Source organism: Myotis lucifugus, unplaced genomic scaffold (genome assembly GCF_000147115.1).
Source record: "Myotis lucifugus unplaced genomic scaffold, Myoluc2.0 scaffold_101, whole genome shotgun sequence".
Classification (NCBI taxonomy): domain Eukaryota; kingdom Metazoa; phylum Chordata; class Mammalia; order Chiroptera; family Vespertilionidae; genus Myotis; species Myotis lucifugus.
In genome coordinates, this window is record NW_005871149.1 from 2,470,134 (window position 1) to 2,490,704 (window position 20,571).

The 20,571-nt window shown below is 45.0% G+C and overlaps 1 protein-coding gene across 3 annotated transcripts; it reads right to left on the reverse strand.

The window, feature by feature from the left end:
- Positions 1–544: 544 nt before the first annotated feature.
- CHIA (chitinase, acidic) lies at positions 545–18,952 on the reverse strand. Of its 3 annotated transcripts, XM_006092543.2 has the most exons (11): positions 8,498–8,522; positions 6,839–6,868; positions 5,888–6,089; positions 4,588–4,644; positions 3,729–3,894; positions 3,304–3,428; positions 3,004–3,127; positions 2,534–2,719; positions 1,949–2,068; positions 1,695–1,836; positions 641–894 (listed from the first exon to the last, which is right to left on the reverse strand). In XM_006092543.2, the coding sequence occupies exons 1-11, from the start codon at positions 8,520–8,522 to the stop codon at positions 641–643; spliced, it is 1,431 nt and encodes a 476-aa protein (XP_006092605.1). The 3 variants fall into 3 exon arrangements, with proteins under 3 accessions (XP_023612890.1, XP_006092605.1, XP_023612889.1); XM_023757121.1 differs by lacking the exons at positions 641–894; positions 1,695–1,836; positions 1,949–2,068; ... (6 more) ...; positions 6,839–6,868; positions 8,498–8,522 and adding exons at positions 13,540–13,833; positions 14,477–14,618; positions 14,731–14,850; ... (5 more) ...; positions 17,683–17,884; positions 18,891–18,952; XM_023757122.1 differs by lacking the exons at positions 3,729–3,894; positions 4,588–4,644; positions 5,888–6,089; positions 6,839–6,868; positions 8,498–8,522 and adding an exon at positions 17,128–17,177 and having other exon boundaries at positions 545–894.
- Between the last annotated feature and the right edge of the window lie 1,619 nt (positions 18,953–20,571).

Consider the following 20,571-nt stretch of genomic DNA (forward strand, 5'->3'; position numbering starts at 1 on the left):
CCAGCTAAGCCAGGGGAGGACATGATGCGGTGCAAGCACAGTGGCTGGTGACCACCACTATGGGCTCAAGGAGGGGGGCAATCTCCTGAGAAAGAGACACTGCTGGCCCATGGGCTGGGCAGACACCCCAAAAGGAGTCCACTGCATAGGTCTTCCCAAAGCTGCCAATCCAGGAGGTGCTGGACTAGCTTGGGGACCTAGGAGATGTGAAGAGAATACCCTAGTCTTCTGCTCTCTGAGTGAGCCAAGCAGGCCTGTGCCCTCTAATCGCACGGAATCACTTTGGCTCCTTCCTGAGGACAGTCACTAGGTGACAGACCGATCTTCGTCATGTCCACATCCCATCCCAGCACCAAACCTTCAAACCTTTCCATCTGACAGCCTCCAGCCTTCATGCCGATCAACGCAGGCAGATAGAGCACTGCGTGGTCATCTCCACCACGTCCTCACGCACCCGCTTCCACTCCTCCACTCCATTTTGCACAGCCTGCATTTTCACATCTAGAGAGGTTTCCACCCAAATCACTTACACCAAGGCCACTTGTGTTTTGACTGATGGATTTTATTGCAGAACTCCAGTTAGAAGCAAGATAAAGAAAGACGACTGTTCAGAACCCTAGGGATTGAAGACTGGTCAGGTTTATGGCCAGTTGCAGCAAGAACAGCTGGGGTCAAAGACAAGCCCGGCCTGGCAGTTCTGCTGGTACGTGATTCCATTCAGGCAGTGCCAGAAGGCATTCGGGTTGTCTGCCACAGGGTAGAGGCCATCGGCTTTGTCAGCACAGAAGCCAGTGCCCCCACTTCCGCTCCCGCTTCCACTTCCGCTCCCGCTCCCGCTCCCCGTGCTGGGAGGAAGAGTTGTTGGTGTAATGGGCTCAGAGGGGGTGGTGCAACCTGGAAAGACACAAGAGCAGACTAGTGACTGGTAGGAGCTCAAGAGCAGACTAGTGACTGGTAGGAGCTCCCAGCTTTGCCTAGAGGTGCAGATACTAGTAGACCTGGGGATGAGGCCTGGATCCAGTTAGCTCTGGATCCCTACAGCTGGGATCCAGTTAGCTCTGGATCCTTACAACTGAAAGGGTTATGGGATAGCTCCACACTCAGTAGGGAAAGCTGTCATTTTAAGCCAGCCTGGTTTCTAAGTTTATTAAGTTCGCACTTCTCTGACAATATCAAAATCATTAAAACAAATTTACTGAGCGCCCAAATGTGAAAAATACTTGTCTAGGGTCTGAGTATAAGCCCTGAGCAAATAAGCTCTAAGAGAAAATCTGGGAAAAGTTCAGGGAGTTGATAATTTTCCTGAATTCCAGATTAGAAATATGTGAGCACTACTAAGGCTTTCTTGTTAAATCTCCCCAGAGGGGCTGAAAGAGACTTTTAATAAAGGGATCATAGAGAAGTAAATGTTTATGTTATAAGGTCAGCCTAATTTCTTGAAGTTTTGCTATACCTTTAAGACTCAGCAGACCTGGAAAACCAACCCAGGTAGGCTTGGTTTCCCATAAGAGCACGACATTTCTGTCATGGAAGTTCAAGGGTAGAGAAAGACTTTAGCACCTATCTCTCAAAAGCAGGGAAATGAAATGGGAAAATGCCCCCTGGTCAATGGGGATGGGCAGATGTGAGAACTATCTTTTGAGTTGGAGAAGGAGCATTTGTAGATCCCTGAACATCCTCCTGCTGTCACTCACTTCCACTCTGCAGGCCCAGGGCGTCCTTCAGGGTGGTGGTCAGGGGGAATTTGCCCTGGTTGCAGAAAGTGCCCGTGAAGTCATCCAGATCGATGGCCCAGATCATGGCGCCTCCAAAGTTGTTCTTCTTCAGCCAGTCAGCCTGTGGTAATTACAGAGAAATCCAATGAAGTGCAGACATCAAGGCCAGCCTGGGGCTCCAGGGCTACAGATGGGAACAAAGAGGCAACAACAATCCATAGAACACAGTCCACCTTGATTTTGAAGCTCTTGGTGTTGTCATAGCCAAGCCACTCGTTGCCTTTGTAAGCGTAGGGGACATCCTGAGCAGCCTCCCACACTTCAGTGGCGCCATTCTTCAGGAAGGGACAGATCTAAGAGGAGGTAAGGGAGAGGTCAAGAGGTGGGCAAAGTGTCCATGTAGCAGGGGTAAAGGGCATGGGGGAGGGAAATAGAGAAGAGATACATGAAAGATACTTGAAAAGGATAGAGCTCTATCAGCAAATTTCTCACTTCATTTATGATTCTAAATCTTTGTCCTATTCATGTAACTTATTTTCAATGTGGGAGAAGCTCTTAAATGAAAGAATGCCTTGGCAGGCAGTGAGCAGTGTCTGTTCACTGATGTAATCTCGCTGATGGTATCTCTTTTTCCCACTCTCTCTGTATTTGGAATCCAGTCTAATGTGCAACATGAGTGCTCATCTTGCCTTCCTTATAAATAGCCAGGAGCATCCACTTTTAGCCCCAACTACATAACTGAGCCAAGATGTGTTGGATTGTTTGTATTGTTAAACCTATGGCCTTTCTCTGTCTCTCTCAGATTGCTAGGAGCATACCTCATAGTAACCCCAGAACCCAGACTGCCTGGTGTAGGGCCCAGCAGGGCCAGGGCCAGTGATAGGAGCCCCGATCCCATGGTTGGAGGGGTTGCTCAGGATGTAGGTGTGTCCATAGGTTGGGAATCCAACGATGAGCTTCTCAGCTGGGGCCCCGTTGTCCTTCCAGTAGTTCATGATGTAATCCTGCAATGGCAGCAGGTCAGAGAGAGGCCCCACCAGGCTGATGGCCCGGGGCTTGGTTATGTTAGACCCCTGTTCTAGCAGGCAAATTGTTTGATCTTAATGACAGAGGATTTGAAAACACATTTTGGTGGAATTATAGTTGAAGAGATTTGATTAGCCACTTAAGGGGACAGTTATAACAAGTGAGACATTTGCAGAATCTATGTTTGTTTGTCCCCAAATCCCCATGTGATTTAGGACACCATCTCTGGTCTGTATATATGTCTGTGTAGGGAGGGACTCACCACATTGAGGTAGGCGTTGCTGCCAGTGTCGGTTGGGTATTTGTAGAGGGGGCTGTTCTCTCCAGTGTAGCCCTCCCAGGAGCCATGGAGGTCATAGGTCATGACATGGATGAAGTCCAGGTACCTGCAGTCCAGGTAAAGCAGGTAAAATCATCTCTGATGGTCATCTCCCACACCTCTGCAGGCAAAGATACCCCTCCCAAAGCCTCCTCAACAAGGTCCCTGAACAGCAAGACAGACTAAGGATGAGCGTCTCTTACATGAGTGACACAGAGGAGCTGGGGACATGTGGTCACTCACTGGGACAGCTGGGGGATCTCATAGCCAGCCTGGATGTTGGAGATGCCACCAGCGACTGCGGCAGTGACCATCAGCCTGGGCTTGTTGACCTGCTTGGCCTCCTGCTCAAAAGCTTCACGCATTTCCTGTGCAAGAGTAGGAGAACGTCTATGAACGTGAACTCTAAGTTGACGTTCATGACTATTCTGTGAATTAAATTTAATCAATCGTCCATCTTTCCTCCTTCAGCATTCTCACGGCACTAGGCATCCAGGTCCTTCCTCTCCCACTCAGGTTGCAGGGAGCTGGGTTTTCTGTTGGCCTCAGTGATCTTGCACATGAAATGGGTTGTGTGCTCTCCAGAAACTAATACCAAATGATATCGAATGCAAACTGGAATTTAAAAATGAAATTTGAATTAAAAAATGACATGGAACACAGCTCACCTGCACCAGGACAGTGAAGAGGTGCTTGTCCTGAGGCGGGCTCCCCCGAGAGCCAGGATACTCCCAGTCAAAGTCCAGCCCGTCAAAGTCATACTGGCGCAGGAATCTGATGACCGAGGCGATGAAAGTCTGGCGGTTCTCAGGAGTGGACACCATGGCAGTGAAACTACGGGAGACCCCAAGGGGGCAGGGTGAGGGCTTGCCTCTGTGGTCCCAACACCTTGTCGTAATATCAAACTCCCATATTTTTGCCTCAAAGCTCTTCACCAGGATCCACAGCCCAAATGAAAGTACGTTCCTGGTTTTCTCCTGTCCTTACAGTGTAATCACTGCTGTGCCCAGCCATGGTACCTCAGTGTTGCCTCTATTTTATTGATCCAACTCTGACCTTTCTGCCAAGTTGCGCTGGTTGCCTTGAACACCTGCCTCCCTCTGCTCATGCTCACAGCTCACTGTGCTCTCTCTCCAAATAGTCCCCCAAGCACATTTGCCCTCAGCCAAGTCTCATTCATTTGCATGCCTTTCCCTTCCCTTCCCCCAGAAGGTAAATAGAGAAAATTGCTCCAACACTTTTCTCAGGGGCTGTGCTCTTGAAAGTCTTTAAGAAGAGATTGTTTTGCAATCCCATTAACTAAACCTTGATGAATAGGATGCCAGAATTCCCACCCACATTTAAATGTCTAAAACCAATCGCATCCTATTTATTATTGAGGCTCTGGTGTAGTAATTTATTTAAGCGGCATATTTGTTTGTTGTGCATCCTTAATACCCTGTCTTAGACTGTGAGGTCTGAAGGGACACACTGGGCTACCTTGTTTTCAATAGCAAATAAGCCCCGGCCTCTCCCATAGGGACTCACGGGGCAGTTCCAAAGTTCCAGCCGCCGATGGCCAGGAGCGTTTTCAGCTGGCTGTTCCTGTAAAGCGAAGGATAGAAAAGAGAAACTTCAAAACCCATGAGCCTCTCTATTGAAACTAACATTGCTTTGGTATTGGGCCCCGTCTTATACCTTGACCTTGCCTTGACATGCTATATTGCAAAACAACTTTCCTCTGCTCCTGAACACTTTCTTTGTAACAATTCTTTGTGTTGTGATCATCATCAATTTACTCAGGGCTCTTTGAGGAAAACTAAATTATGGGAATGGGTTGTCTAAAAAAAAGTATGAATTGGCGACATTTTTGAAATATATATCTATATGTAGCTATTTATATCGATATCTATAGCTCTATCTATCTATCTATCTATCTACCTATCTATCTACTAGTATTTATCTATCCACCTGTCAGCATAATATGCTCATATTCAATTCCATCAGATGAAATGGTAAATGTGGCTTGAGCATAGTGACTTTCTCAGCTTCTATGTGGCTCAGAATTGCACACCTTCTCTGGAATAGTAATTCTCAAATGTCAGTTTATGGAAGAATAAAGTGCAAGGGTCAGAGTGGGAGGGCACCATGAAATGCCAGGTTTATGGCCCTTCTGCCAGAGATTCTGAAGCAGTTGGACTGGGGTAAGCGTTGGCATTTTTATCAAGTGCCCCAGGTGATTTCCAGACAAGTAGTCAAATGGACCACATTTCCAGAAACACCGGTCCAAAGGGTTCATCTCTTAGGGATCAGAACTTAACAGGAGCAGCTGCACCCAGGACAGTGCTACTCCGAATGGAGTGCTGCTTCTCCTACATATCACTAAACCGAACAAATCAGAAATGAAAAGACAGTAGGGTTTTCATTTGTTTGATTTTTTACACAAACTAGAACTCCATTCAAATACAGCAAACTCTTCTGTTCTCTTGGGTTTGACGATGTCTAATCGTTTATATCCTCTGCCTCCTGATCTGAAAGTAGCTGAGACGGCTTGCAGTTTCCTGGGTCTTAAAAAAGATTGACAACGAAAGGAAGAAACGCAACTGATATGTTTCGAATACCTGCTAGAGGAGGCAATGTGCTGTGTTATCTATATTCCTGCTCCTTAAAGTGTGGCTCCTGGGCCAGAAGCATCAGGGAGCTTATTGGAAATGCAGACTCTTGGTTCCCACCCGGACTCGCTGAATCGGAGCTGCATTTTAGAAAGACCCCAGATGATTTGCTTGCACATCATGTTTGGGAAGTACTGAACTGAGAGATACTCTGAGATATTTCCCTCTTCTCTTACTTGTTTTTCAGGCCATTGAAAGCCTGGTAGAGGGTCACATCATTCCATTCGATGGTGGTGATCTCGTTGTTGCGCATCCCGGCGAAGGCGTAGATCAGGTGAGTACAGAGGCAGGGGTCGATGTCATTGGGCGTGAAGCGCCCCAGGCCTGGCCGGTACTGGGCCCAGTTGGTGAAGTAGCATATCAGCTGGTAGGCAGAACCTGTGGGCAGTAAGGAGTAAGGACAATGGCCTGGTTTGGACGCTACTGAAACATGCCACGGGTCTTGTTTCCCTCCCTTTGCCTCAGATGCCCCATCCCTGTGTGTGAGCATTCTCACAGATGAGTTCAAGGATTCTGACTGGGAACTAGTGGGCGACTGGGGGTTGGCTATTTTTAACTTCGACGAATTTATATGGAGATCTTGTATAAACATGGAACCACTGAAGAAAAGATGCCAGGAGTCCTAAGAAGCCCAGTGAATACCCGTTTCTAACTGTTAGGTGGTCATGCTGACGAAGGCAACATGGCAGCCAATCCTAAACCCTAGATCAGGGGTCCTCAAACTTTTTAAACAGGGGTCCAGTTCACTGTCCCTCAGACCGTTGGAGGGCCAGACTATAGTTTAAAAAAAACACTATGAACAAATTTTAAAAATCACATATATTAGCAGATAATTGCAATAGGGAATAATTGATAGAATTTGAGGTTATGGCAGGAAAAGATATGCCAAAGATAAAATCCAGGAATCCTACACCCTAGATTTTCCCCAATGTCAAACCCCACCGTCTATGAAGTAGATCGTAGCTCTCTTTCCTAGTATGGCTTATCTCTTGATACACTTTTGAAAAAAGTATTGGAATATTTAAAAATCACCATATATTAGCAGATAATTGCAATAGGAATAATTGATAAGAATTTGAGGTTTATGGCAGGAAAAGATTATGCCAAAGATAAAATCCAGGACTTACCTAGCTGAGCATTCACCAGAAGGGCCAGACCTAGAGAGAGAGAGAGAGGGAGAGGGAAAAAATATCCTGTAGAATCTAATTCTGAGGACTTGGATGCGTCCTATTTGTCAGAGGTTGTTACAGGCCAAGAGGCACTTAGGGGTCATGCCAAAGAGTAGGCTTCTCAGTGAAATCACTAATAGATCTACCCTTCCCTCCTCTCAGTCAGAAATGGCTACGGCTCTCTCTTCATCCACCTTCCATGTCAGATAACTGTCACTGAAGGCAGAGTTCAAGGCTACCATCTATGGAAGATCTGTTGACGGTAATTACCTGAAATTCACTCTGTTGAGTGACTACACGTACATATACACTTCACCCCCCTGAACTGGGATGTGTACAGCCTTCCACAGACAAGGCATTCTCCGAAGCAGTGAATTCAGTATCTCCTGGAGCCTGGGAATTTTTTTTTTGAACCAACTTTTAGGAGCCCTTATTGCAGAAGAGAATGAGAAACTGAGGCCAGACTCCAGATCCCTCTCCCTGGCTTCTATCAAAGTACTTGCAATATGATTGTTTTATAAATTGAGCTAGAGGTTTCATTTAGAAAAGGTTCTGATATATATGTCACAGCTTGAGAGCAACTAATAAACTATGGATGTAACTTGGTTCTAAACACTTTACTGAATCTACCACTTTGAATGACTGAATTTCTAACAGTAACATTTTTTAAATATATATTTTTTATTGATTTCAGAGAGGAAGAGAGAGGGGTAGATAGAAACATCAGTTATGAGAGAGAATCATTGATCAGCTGCCTCCTGCATGCCCCACACTGGGGATCAAGCCCGCAACCTGGGCATGTGCCCTGCCTGGGAATCGAACCGTGACCTCCTGGTTCATAGGTCAATGCTCAACAACCGAGCCATGCTGGCCAAGCTCTAACAGTGACATTCTTTAGAATACATCAGCAGCTCAGTAGGAAACTAGGGGATAAAAGAGAAATAATTCTGCCCTAACTGGTTTGGCTCAGTGGATAGAGCCTCAGCCTGTGGACTCAAGGGTCCCAGGTTCGATTCTGGTTAAGGGCATGTACTTTGGTTGTGGGCACATCCCCTGTAGGGAGTGTGCAGGAGGCAGCTGATCAATGTTTCTCTCTCATCGATGTTTCTAACTCTTTATCCCTCTCCCTTCCTCTCTGTAAAAAATCAATAAAATATATTTTTTTAAAAAAAGAGAAATAATTCTGAAAACATTAGAAAAAGATAGCTTGTGTAACTGTCTCAGTTCCTACTGATTTTTCCCTCCTGAAAGCTAGACCAAAGACACAAGCATATACATAGAAATAATACCAATTAAAAAGAGGGGGTGCAGGAAGATGAATGGAGGAAAGGAACGACCCAGCCAGAAATGAGAGAGCGAGACAAACACTGGAAGACAACAGCCTTTCTTTTAGGTCCATGGGATTAACGAAGGTGGAAATGTTACCAGAATTAATTAAGAGAACAAGAGGTAGGCTGGCTTGTCTATGTCAGGATTCTCTGGGAAATTTGAAATGATGAACAAAGAATGGAAAAGGATTGAGGTGTAACGTGAAGACTGCTTCCCACCTGCCAGATCCAGAAAGAAAAGAGCTATCAGCGGAGGCAGAACAGGCGCTATATCTGACTACAAACCCACCTGTGAGGAGAAGAAGCTTTGCCATGGCTGCTGTCGGTACTGGTCTAGAAGGGCCCGGATTGGCTTTTTATGCCATGTGAGTTGCTGGTTATCATGAGGGCTTCCAAATGGAGAACATTTAACCCAGGTGTGCCTATAGCTTATCAGGAACCAACAGACCTCCTTCCTGCAAACACTGCTTGGTGGACCTCCAACCTCCGTTCTCCCACCACCACTCTCCTTGCTCCATGAGGACAGAACATGCCGTGGCTCCCAGCAGGGTGGCGGAGACCATCACCATGGAAAGCACCAGCCTAATAGCGTTTTTGGCAGTTCCCAGGGTTGATAAGCATCTGTTTCACCATGCGGTTAGGTTTTTATGTTGTGGACATTTCGTGCCTAGCACCAAAGCTTGTGTTTATTGGAAAGTAAATAATGAAAGACTTTGGAAGTTATTAGCTGTTCTTGAAATTTTTAATGGAATTACTTGTATGTAATTTGTACAATCAGTGCCTAAGGAACATTTCTACTTTAGGTGCTGCTTTTTTGAATATTCTACCCACTCTGGAATGACCTTAAGTCATTCTTTTTTTTTTTTTAAATCCTCACCTGAGGATATTTTTCTATTGATTCTAAAGGAGAATGGAAGAGAGAGGGAAAGACAGAGAGAAATATCGATGTGAGAGAAACACATTGATTGGTTGCCTCCTGCATGAACCCCGACCAGGGCCCAGGCCCAGGGAGGAGCCTGCAACCAAGGTATGTGCCCTTGACCAGAATTGAACCCGGGACCCTTTGGTCTGCAGGCCAACACTCTTATCCACTGAGCCAAACCAGCTAGGGCAGTGATGGCGAACCTTTTGAGCTCGGCGTGTCAGCATTTTGAAAAACTCTAACTTAACTCTGGTGCCGTGTCACATATGTAATTTTTTGATATTTGCAACCATAGTAAAACAAAGACTTATATTTTTGATATTTATTTTATATATTTAAATGCCACTTAACAAAGAAAAATCAACCAAAAAAATGAGTTCGCATGTCACCTCTGATACGCGTGTCATAAGTTCGCCATCACTGAGCTAGGGCAACCTTAAGTCATTCTTATACAATAATTTTATCTAGGAATGTATGAGTCCCTACATATCCCTTCCAAAGGTCACAGAATGCTCTCTAGGGCTCCACAGTTCCAAATTACCTCCAGAAGAGGTGGAAACATATTTCATATTGCTGATAGAGACAATGGTGATGATATTGAAGAGAATCTCTTTTGATAGAAATATTTGCAACTTGACTATTTCTAGAATTTCTTGTTTGAAATTTATTTCAAACCACCTTTCCAAAAATTATCCATTGTTTTATAATAAATTTCTGCTTCAGCAAAATGACATAATTCATTATCCCTAAATATATCACATGTATTTGTTCTCACTATCCCTCTACCCTTTGCCTGTAATGTCTTCCCTTTTCCTCACTGTCTACCCTGATGTTTCAATTCTTCAACACCCAGCTCAGATCCTCTCGTTGAAGCTCAATGGTCTCTCCTTCCTCTGAAGTTCTTTATAGACTCTAGTACATATTGTCTATACCGCTTATTGTCCTGTGACAATACCTGGAATGCAGATGGTGGGCATCCCCATCATGGGATGTCAGCACCTTAGCAGACTTATTGTGAATCCAGACAAGTTTGGTGAAGGAAAGGACAGGGCACTTGGATTTTCATTTCCATCAGGACTGGTCACAAAATGAAATTCAAAAGAATGGAGAGTGGATGCCGAGTGACCAAAAAACAATGAATGTTCACCAGGGGGCTCTACTCATTATTTAATTTACCTATGAAAAGAATCCTTACTATCAGCCCAATTTTGTAGTCGAGAAAATGAACCAAATCTTAAGCACCAGATCCAGGACTCAGTGCCAAAATTTGCCTCTAGAATGAAAATCTAACATTTACACTGTGCTGCCTCCTTATATTAATTGAGTAGGCTGGTTGGTGGTCTAGGTTGAACTGGGATAGGCCTTTTCCTGAGACACCCAGGAGAATAATGTTGGGACTAAGAGCCAGAATTGTGGCAAATCATGGTTAAGTCAAGGACTTGCAAAAACAAGCAGCAAGGCAGTAATCTCAGGTTTGTCCTATTTGACTATCAGGTCTAGCTGCTGTGTAAACTTAGTGAAGTATTTTCTGTTGAATTTGGCACCCCTGGCGCCATATGAGTGACCTGCAGATAAAGCATCCCTTCTTAATAGCTCCTTAAACATTCCAGGTGAGTCCCCTCCAGCTTGCCTGCCATCTGAGCACTTGTGTGTTGGAAAGAATTCCCATCCTTGTGGTCATACAGTAGTTGGAGCACTTTGTTTGCACCAGCACCATGATAAGAATGGCTTCTCAGTGCCCACGTGGCAGAGTTCAGGGCCCAGAGCCCGGAAAATAATGGACACAGCTGTGATTGGGTAGGCCATCAACAGCCAGGTAGAGATAGCTGCGACCCAGGTTACTCTCCACTCATTCCTTAGCACAGGGTGCAATCTGACTTCACAGTCACCAAGAGAGCAGGGCTGGGGGAATAGAAAGGAAAAAAAGGTACCTGGATTGGGTTCTCAATCCACAGTTATTTGGCACCAGAAAACTTCCTGTTTTATTTTTCTTATCTTAGACTCAAATAAAATTAAATACATAATTTTGTTGGGGAAAAAAAGCATTTCTACTATAATTTACAAAATTATTTCTGTCTGGCCTGACCAGCCTGGCTCAGTAGTTGAGTATCGACCTATGAACCAGGAGGTCACGGTTTAATTCCCAGTCAGGGCACATGCCCTGGTTGCAGGCTCAATCCCCAGCGTGGGGCGTGTAGGAGGCAACCAATCAATGATTCTTTCTCAGCATTTACATTTCTATATATCTCTCTCCCTCTCCCTTCCTCTCTGAAACCAATAAAAATATATTTATAAAAAAATTATTTTTGTCTGGCTATTGATTCTTTCACTTATACATATAATGGCTAATGGTTACATAATATTTATTAATACTAAGTAATATAGTTGATGAAATTGACCCTCTAAGGAACTGTGTATTTTTGACTTCTTAATTATATACATGTATTATATTGACCAAGATGAAATTTAAATTTAAAAAGAGATAAAGGCTGAGAATGAAAAAGATGATATAATTTTGGTGGTAAACATGAACAAAATTTAAAAAGTAGCTTACATTTTCCAGACTATAATTTGTTGTTAAAAACTAAGATCCCTGGCCATGTATGAAAAGCTCAGAGCTAACATAAAAGTCTATGTGAAAAGATGGAAGTTTTTTTCTGTAAGATCAGGAATAAGTCAAGGATGCCCCTTCCCACTCTCTTCAACATAGCACTGGAAGTCTTAGCCAGAGGAATGGAGCAAAAGAAGCAATCAACAAAATGGGAGAAAATATTTACATGCCATATATCAGATAAGGGATTAATATCTAAAACACATAAAGAACTCATACAACTCATTAACAACAACAACAACAAAACCTCAACCACAATTTGATTTAAAAAATGGGCAACCCCAGCTGGTTTGGCTCAGTGGAAAGAGTGTCAGCCTGTGGACTGAAGCGTCCCGGGTTTGATTCCGGTCAAGGGCACGTATCTGGTCAGGGCGTGCACACAAGGCAACCAGTTGATGTGTTTCCCTCACATCCACATTTCTCTTTGTCTTTCCCTCTCTCTCTAAAAATCAATGGGAACATATCCTTGGGTGAGGATTTAGAAAACAAAAAAAAATGGGCAGAGGAAGTGAATAAATATTTTCCAAAGAAGACATCCAAATGGCCAACAGGTGCGTGAAAAGATGTTTATCATCACTAAGCACCAGGAAGATGCGTATCAGAAGCACAGTGACATGTCACCACACACCTGTTAGAATGGCTCTCATCGAGAAGGCAAGAGATAGTAAGTATTGCCAAGGATGTGGAGAAAAGGGCACCCTCGTGTACTGTTGGTAGAAATGTAAATTGGTGCAGCCACTATGGAAAACAATATGGAGCTTCTCCAAAAAATTAAGAACAAAACTACTATATAATCCAACAGTCCACTTCTAGATATATCTCCAAAGGCATGAAAGCACTTTGTCAAGGAGACACCTGCACCCCTGTTCATAGCGGCAATATTTGTAAACCAAGATGTGGAAACAATCTAAGTGTCCATTGATGGATAAATTCAACCTCCAATTTATCAAAGTGATTTAAATTCTTAAGTTTATTTTAAATAATAAAGCTTAATTTGTTTGGGTTTAGCTCAAGAAATTTACATACAACCTCCCAACTTTTACCTGGGCCAGGCTCCTCGCTTTAAATTGCCTTCCCAGAGTACCCCATCTCCTCCATCTCACTATCCCTCCTAATCCGCCCCAATCCTGCTCAAACTCACTTCCTCTCTTATTTTCACATATAAATTACCTCCAAATCTTCACTATCGCATCCCTTGAACATCTAGAAATAGTTCTCTAAAACCGCAATGTTCAACCTTTTTTGTCTCATGGCACACATAAACTAATTACTAAAATTCTGCAACACCAAAAAAAAAAAATAGGTATAATTTTGATTCATTCACACTGGATGGCTATTGTTGTGCTGTCTGTGGTCATTTTTTTATTTGATGTTCTCAGGGAAAAGAGGTCAGTGCATCTGCCTAAAGAGTCAGCTATTGCATGTTTTAAAAATTCTTGGCACACCAGTTGGAAATCTCTGCTCTAAAGGAATGTATAGAGACACGTTTGTTTATGGGTCTTTATTATTTGACTCTTTCATCCTTGTCTCCTCCCATCCTCCTCTGAGTACATGTTTTGAGAATGAAAGGACCAGGCATCTTCCTTGAATCCCTCCACTCCCTCCACCCAGCACCCAGGAGAGAGCCGTGCCTGCTGTGGGTGATCACCATAGAAACCACGTGGCTGGTGGGCTGGTGGAGCTATCGGATGTCATTGGGAGACTGGGGTTAACTACACTCAAGACCCTACAGGAAAGAAGTAGAAGCTACTGCACAGTAATGCTCAACCCTTTATTGTACAACAATTTCTGAGCTGGAATGAGGGACGTGGTGTCTGGCAAAGACATCACCAGTTGCAGCAGGAGCAGGAGGCATCAAAGACCAGGCCGGACTGGCAGTGCTGAATGAAGGTGTGTCCGTTCACACAGTTGTAGAAGGCGTTTTTGTCAGTGGGGTCGGGGTACAGGCCACTGGCCCTGTTGGCACAGAATCCGCTGCCACCAGGGCTGCTTCCAGAGCTGCCACTGCCACTGCCGCTGCCGCTGCCACTGCCTCCACCTGTACTGGGAGCCTCGGTGATGGGAGCAATGGGCTGGGCTGGGGCTTTGCAACCTAAAAGAAAGAAACCAGATCCTGAGCCCCCCTGCTTTCTGTTAGTGTGTCTGATGCATGAGAACGAATATCCTGGACTTGCTTCTTAGCTACTCCTTCCACGTCTGTGCATATTTCAGTCTCCTGATCTGGTACGCCTGCCCTCCCCTCTCCTTTGCTTATCAACGAACTCCCTCTTCATCCTTAAAAGCATAGTTTGTCTTTTCTTCCTCCTTCCTAGTTCCCCCTGATGCATTGAGACCTTAATGACATAACGTCACAAGGAAGTTTCTTATCCCTTTTCTGGGATTTCACCACAGAATATCTTCTGTGTTGTTATCTAGCTTTGAAATCTCATCAATAGTATCTCTCCCAGTAGATTGTAAGCTTCTATAGAGTAGAGGTTGTGACTTATGTATTCAGGATCCTCTGTCATACCTACTCAGTGCTAATACCTAATAGATGCTAAAATCTTGCTAGTGAAATGAATTATGGATAAAGGAATGGTGGAGAACCCTGTTTGTTCTCCCCACCATTATTGAAACATTACCAAATATGAATAGAGCAATAGTCATCAAATCCCTTGGACCATGACTCCTTGACTTTCAAGAAAGCTTTGAAATGTCTCTCAAGTTTGAGGCTTAGGGTCTCAAGTCCAACTCACTTTCGCTCTGCAGACCCAGGGCGTCTTTCAGGGTGGTGGTCAGGGGGAATTTGCCCTGGTTGCAGAAAGTGCCCGTGAAGTCATCCAGATCGATGGCCCAGACCATGGCGCCTCCAAAGTTGTTCTTCTTCAGCCAGTCAGCCTGTGGTAATTACAGAGAAATCCAATGAAGTGCAGACATCAAGGCCAGCCTGGGGCTCCAGGGCTACAGATGGGAACAAAGAGGCAACAACAATCCATAGAACACAGTCCACCTTGATTTTGAAGCTCTTGGTGTTGTCATAGCCAAGCCACTCATTGCCTTTGTAAGCGTAGGGCACATCCTCAGCAGCCTCCCACACTTCAGTGGCGCCATTCTTCAGGAAGGGGCAGATCTAAGAGGAGGTAAGGGAGAGGTCAAGAGGTGGGCAAAGTGTCCATGTAGCAGGAGGAAAGGGCATGGGGGAGGGAAATAGAGAAGGGATGCATGAAGCTACTTGAAAAGGAAGGCCTAGAGCTCTATCAGCAAATTTCTCAGTTCCTTTAGGATTTGATCCTTTGTTACATGTGGGTCATTTATTTTCAATGTGGGAGAAGCTCTTAAATGAAAGAATGCCTTGGCAGGCAGGGAGCAGTGTCAGTTCACTGATGTAATCTCGCTGATGGTATCTCTTTTTCCTACTCTCTCTGTATTTGGAATCCAGCCTAACGTGCCACATGAGTGCTCATCTTGCCACCCGTAATGAGCCAACTACTTGTTAAGTGAGCCAAGACGTGTTGGACTTTTATATTGTTAAACCCCTGGCCTAGAGAAAGCCACCTTTCTCTGTCTCTCTCAGATTGCCGGGAGCCTACCTCATAGTAGGCCCAGAACCCAGACTGCCTGGTGTAGGGCCCAGCAGGGCCAGGGCCAGTGATAGGAGCCCCGATCCCATGGTTGGAGGGGTTGCTCAGGATGAAGGTGTGTCCATAGGATGGGAATCCAACGATGAGCTTCTCAGCCGGGGCCCCGTTGTCCTTCCAGTAGTTCATGACGTAATCCTGCAATGGCAGCAGGTTAGAGAGAGACCCCACCAGGCTGATGGCCTGGTAATTAGTTATTAGCCAGTGTTTGTGTATGGTTGTGCCTGCTGAACAAAGTGCTTTAGAGCATCACTGATGTACCTCTACTGAAGTGGTTTGTCCTTATCTCAACTAACTTCTTTTAATGACACCCCAATATGAAAGCTTTAGGTAAACTTTTCCCATTCAAACCATGAGTGAAGGACTAAGTTATTTTTTCTCATGATTTTCCTGGTATGATCTGTTGGTGAATGGCTGAAATTCTGCATGGCATACATGTGCAAAGATTGGAATAATAGAATTAGACAAGGCAACCGGGGAATAGGAAGACAGGAAAGATCAGAGAAGCATTTTTTAATTTATTAAAATATGAGTAGTAGTGCCTCATTTTCTTTTATTAAAGAAGCACTTGTTATTAATCTTCTTTCCTACCTAATAAAATTGGCAGTTTGGTGTTAATTAGTTGGTGATTTTTTTTTGTAAATGGGAACTAGTTAATTAATTATAGCAACTTGATTTTCCATTTGAGAACCTGACTAAATTTATGATGCCTTTTGTCCCCGAATCCCCATGTGATTTAGGACACCGTATCTGGTCTGTATATATGTCTGTGTAGGGACTCACCACATTGAGGTAGGCGTTGCTGCCAGTGTCGGTTGGGTATTTGTAGAGGGGGCTGTTCTCTCCAGTGTAGCCCTCCCAGGAGCCATGGAGGTCATAGGTCATGACATGGATGAAGTCCAGGTACCTGCAGTCCAGGTAAAGCAGGTAAAACCATCTCTGATGGTCATCTCCCACACCTCTGCAGGCAAAGATACCCCTCCCAAAGCCTCCTCAACAAGGTCCCTGAACAGCAAGACAGACTAAGGATGAGCATCTCTTACACGAGTGACACAGAGGAGCTGGGGACAAGTGGTCACTCACTGGGACAGCTGGGGGATCTCATAGCCAGCCTGGATGTTGGAGATGCCACCAGCGACCGCGGCAGTGACCATCAGCCTGGGCTTGTTGACCTGCTTGGCCTCCTGCTCAAAAGCTTCACGCATTTCCTGTGCAAGAGTAGGAGAACGTCTATGAACGTGAACTCTAAGTTGACGTTCATGACTATTCTGTGAATTAAATTTAATCAATCGTCCATGTTTCATTCTTCAGCATTCTCACGGCACTAGGCATCCAGGTCCTTCCTCTCCCACTGAGGTTGCAGGGAGCTGGGTTCTCTACGGCCTCAGTGATCTTGCACATGAAATGGATTGTGTACTCTCCAGAAACTAATACCAAATGATATCGAATGCAAACTGGAATTTAAAAATGAATTTGAATTAAAAAATGACATGGAACACAGCTCACCTGCACCAGGACAGTGAAGAGGTGCTTGTCCTGAGGCGGGCTCCCCCGCGAGCCAGGATACTCCCAGTCAAAGTCCAGCCCGTCAAAGTCATACTGGCGCAGGAATCTGATGACCGAGGCGATGAAAGTCTGGCGGTTCTCAGGAGTGGACACCATGGCAGTGAAACTACGGGAGACCCCAAGCGGGCAGGGTGAGGGCTTGCCTCTGTGGTACCAACACCTTGCCATAACATCGGTGTAGGAAGTCATCTTGCAAAACTTACGGGGCAGTCCCGAAGTTCCAGCCGCCAATGGCCAGGAGCGTTTTCAGTTGACTGTTTCTGAAGGGAAAGAAGCAAAGAGTGTGTCAGAACAAATGGAAAGAAAGAGAAATCATTTCAACATCACCTGGTTTCATGATTGCTAAGCCAGGAGAAGTCTCACGCCAACTCTCATACTGGTTTCTTCATTCTCATCCATTCCTCCTCAACTGTGGGAGCGGTGGCATTAGATGGTGGACACGGTGTGCTCATGAGTGCCAGCTTCAGGTTGCTTCCAAGTTGAAGGTTGTTCCCAGTTGAGTCCATAGCACTTGGACTTTTCTAAACTTCCCTGGGCAACTGAGCTAGACTTCAGTGGATGACCCCCTCCTGAGAGCCAGCCATTGCCCTGAAGTGAGGGTCACCCCTGTCGTGGAAACTGTCAGAAAGCTGGGAGTTTATCTGTGTGCTGCTTGTTGGCCTGTTTGGAATTTCAGCCTGGTGGCTACTGTGCAAGGTTTCATCCAAACTATTCTCAAAGGTTAAAAGATTTCAAACTTCAGTCCTTTCATCCCTTACTTGTTTTTCAGGCCATTGAAAGCCTGGTAGAGGGTCACGTCATTCCATTCGATGGTGGTGATCTCGTTGTTGCGCATCCCGGCGAAGGCGTAGATCAGGTGAGTGCAGAGGCAGGGGTCGATGTCATCGGGCGTGAAGCGCCCCAGGCCTGGCCGGTACTGGGCCCAGTTGGTGAAGTAGCATGTCAGGTGATAGGCAGAACCTGTTCCCCAGAGGAAGAGGTGAGAAACAATGAGAGAGCGAGCTCCCTGGGGATGACACCATCTCTGATTGCCTGAGAAACCACAGACCTCCAAATGAATCTCACGGGGATGGGGGAGATGTGCCTGAGATCTCTGTGTATTGTGGCCACCCCATAATTAGCAGGCAATTTAGGGCTGAAGATATCTGTCAGAGGTAGCTCTGTCCCTCAAGAGAGAATTAAAGACCCTTAGAAATCAGTGCCCTTTGCTGAGATAAAACCTTAAAGCAGTAAACTCTGACTTAAATTGATCTTAGTCCCTTCAGCATGCTAATTAATACTAGCAATCACTAATGCTCACTTAGCATTTATGTACCAAGCACTGCCCTCAGTAATTTATTTAAATTCATTCAATAATCATCACCAAAATCCTATGAAGTAGGTGCTACTATTCTTCCCATTTTACTCATTTGGAAACTACAACCCAGATAGGATGATGGTATAAGTCCTTGTAGCATGTGTAGCTGTCTCCCTGAGTAATAACTTCACTCAGAAGGAAACAAACCATCCCCTCACAGTCAAGAGTTCTGGCTCCAGGTTTAGATTCTGCCCTGACCTCCCTATATTTCCTGGGACAAGTCATATGATAAGTCATTCTCTGCCTTAGTTTACGGGGCTGCGAGATGGGTGTAATGCCTTTTCCTCCTCTCAGCGAATAGTTGTTTTATAGACTCACTGAGATGACAGACTTGAAAATGCTTTAACAGAGCAGACAGCACCATGAAGATGCCTCGTCATGTTATTTTTTATTAACATTTATGTGTGAGACCACTGTCTAGTCAATATTAGCGTTGGGGTTTTAGAATGATCCCAATCCTTAACTTGGTTAAGGAATTTCCAACTCTCTAAAAAAAATTAATTAATAGTCTTTGTTTTACGTAGAAGGACGGAGGGCCATGCTGAGTTTCCAATTGATGAAGAAATGAAAAAGGAACAATATGGGGTCCCTGCCAAGAAGCATACATACCTATCTCAGCTGTCAGCACCAGGAGCAGACCTTAAAGCAACAGAGAGAACAATGAGCTGGAGGAATGCGTCTGCGGACACAGCAGCCTTTCCACCCAGTGCTTCATGCACAGTAGCATGTTCCCTACACTTCACTCTTCGAGACCTTTTAACACCTCTGTACCCTCCAACCTACTGAGGCCGATAAAGTCCTAAGGTTTCTCCTAGAAGCCCACTCCCCTCTACTTCCGCTCACAGGACCACTAAAGGGCCATGAGCCTTGAGGCTTGGGGAAGGGAGGGGCCCGCAGAGCAGTGGGAGACCTATCACCAGGGAAGGAACAGGGTCCCTGTGCTTTCCCCAAAGCGATCATCTCAGGGTTGGGTTGAGTTCTAAGGTTTTAAAGGGGCAGAAAAGCAGGAGGGAGAGAGTGGCTCAAGGGCACAGAGTGGCGGTGGTTGCTTACCAGTGAGGAGGGTGAGCTTGGCCATCTTGCCTCAGTGGTAGAAGCTCCCTTGTTCAACCTGCCTTTTATACCCCCCTCCTGTGACTTATCAGTTTCTCATTTGTCGCAATTGCCTCCAAAGTCAATGTTGGTATTGGTAGTGCTCAAAAACCTCAAACCCATTTAAGAACCCATTATTGACAGGGAAACCATATTATCTTGATTTCACTGTACAAGAAGAAAGGATTGGGCTCAAGCCCAGACACCATACTAATAAGCTCCATTACGGAATAGCTTACATAATTCAAAATGGTTTTGTACAATGGGCTACACTCTGTGTAGATAGCGCCAAGTGGCTATTTCACCCTCATCTATTGGTAGCAAATTGTTTCCACGGTCCTTTCCAGAAACAGGTTAACATGCTCTCACTCTATCTCTTTCCCCTGATGCTAGAATATCTAACAGCCTTTTTCAAAAATAGAATAAATGTCCAGATACTCAAATTTCCTATGTACAGTTTTCTAGAATGTATTTGCCTGAAGACTAGTCTGCACTCTGAAGATGTTCCTTCCTTGTTTCCCTTTTCACAACTGTTATTCCCCTCCAAAGAGGAGAAGAAGGAGAATTTGAAATGTGAGTCAAGAAGGAGTGTAGATTTAGCTCTTTCTCTCCAATGAGGCAGCCAATCGACAGATGCAGATCTTTGTGAGACACTGATGGCCAAGATCATCGCCCTTGAGGTTGAACCCAGTAACACCATTGAGAATGTTAAAGCCCAATTTCAAGACAAGGAGGGCACCCTGCCCAGCCAGCAGCATCTGATTCTTGTGAGTAAACAGCTAGAGGATGGCCACACTCAGACTTTACCATCCAGAAAAAATTCACCCTGAACCTGGTGCTTTGCCTGCCAAGTGGCATTAGTGAGCCTTCCCTCCTCCAGCTCATTCAGAAATGCAACTTCCACAAAATGATCTGCCCCAAGTGTTTCCCTTGCCTGAACTTCTGCGCTGTTAAATGTTACAAACCACCACCAACATCCACCCTAAAAAGAAGGTCAAATGCACGCCCTCCAGCCCTGCAGGGTGGCCTCCTGCATAAGCCCCATGGGTGTGAGGTCTCAGTAAAGGTTCCCTTTAGTTAGTTGACTAGAGTAGTAAAAAAAGAAGAAAAAAAGTAGGTTTAAACCTAAATACACCAGTAATTACATTAAATGTAAATGGACTAAACATTCTAGGTTGTCAATATATCTTCTTGTTTT

What these genes read in the sequence shown, in the direction of transcription:
- CHIA (XM_006092543.2), bottom strand. Translation starts at nt 8,522, where the DNA reads ATGGCAAAGCTTCTTCTCCTCACAG. An exon ending in TTCAATGGCCTGAAAAACAA is followed by an intron (nt 4,645 to 5,887) that starts GTAAGAGAAGAG and finishes TTCGCTTTACAG; the next exon opens with GAACAGCCAGCTGAAAACGC. An exon ending in GCAACGCCTACCTCAATGTG is followed by an intron (nt 2,720 to 3,003) that starts GTGAGTCCCTCC and finishes CTGCCATTGCAG; the next exon opens with GATTACATCATGAACTACTG.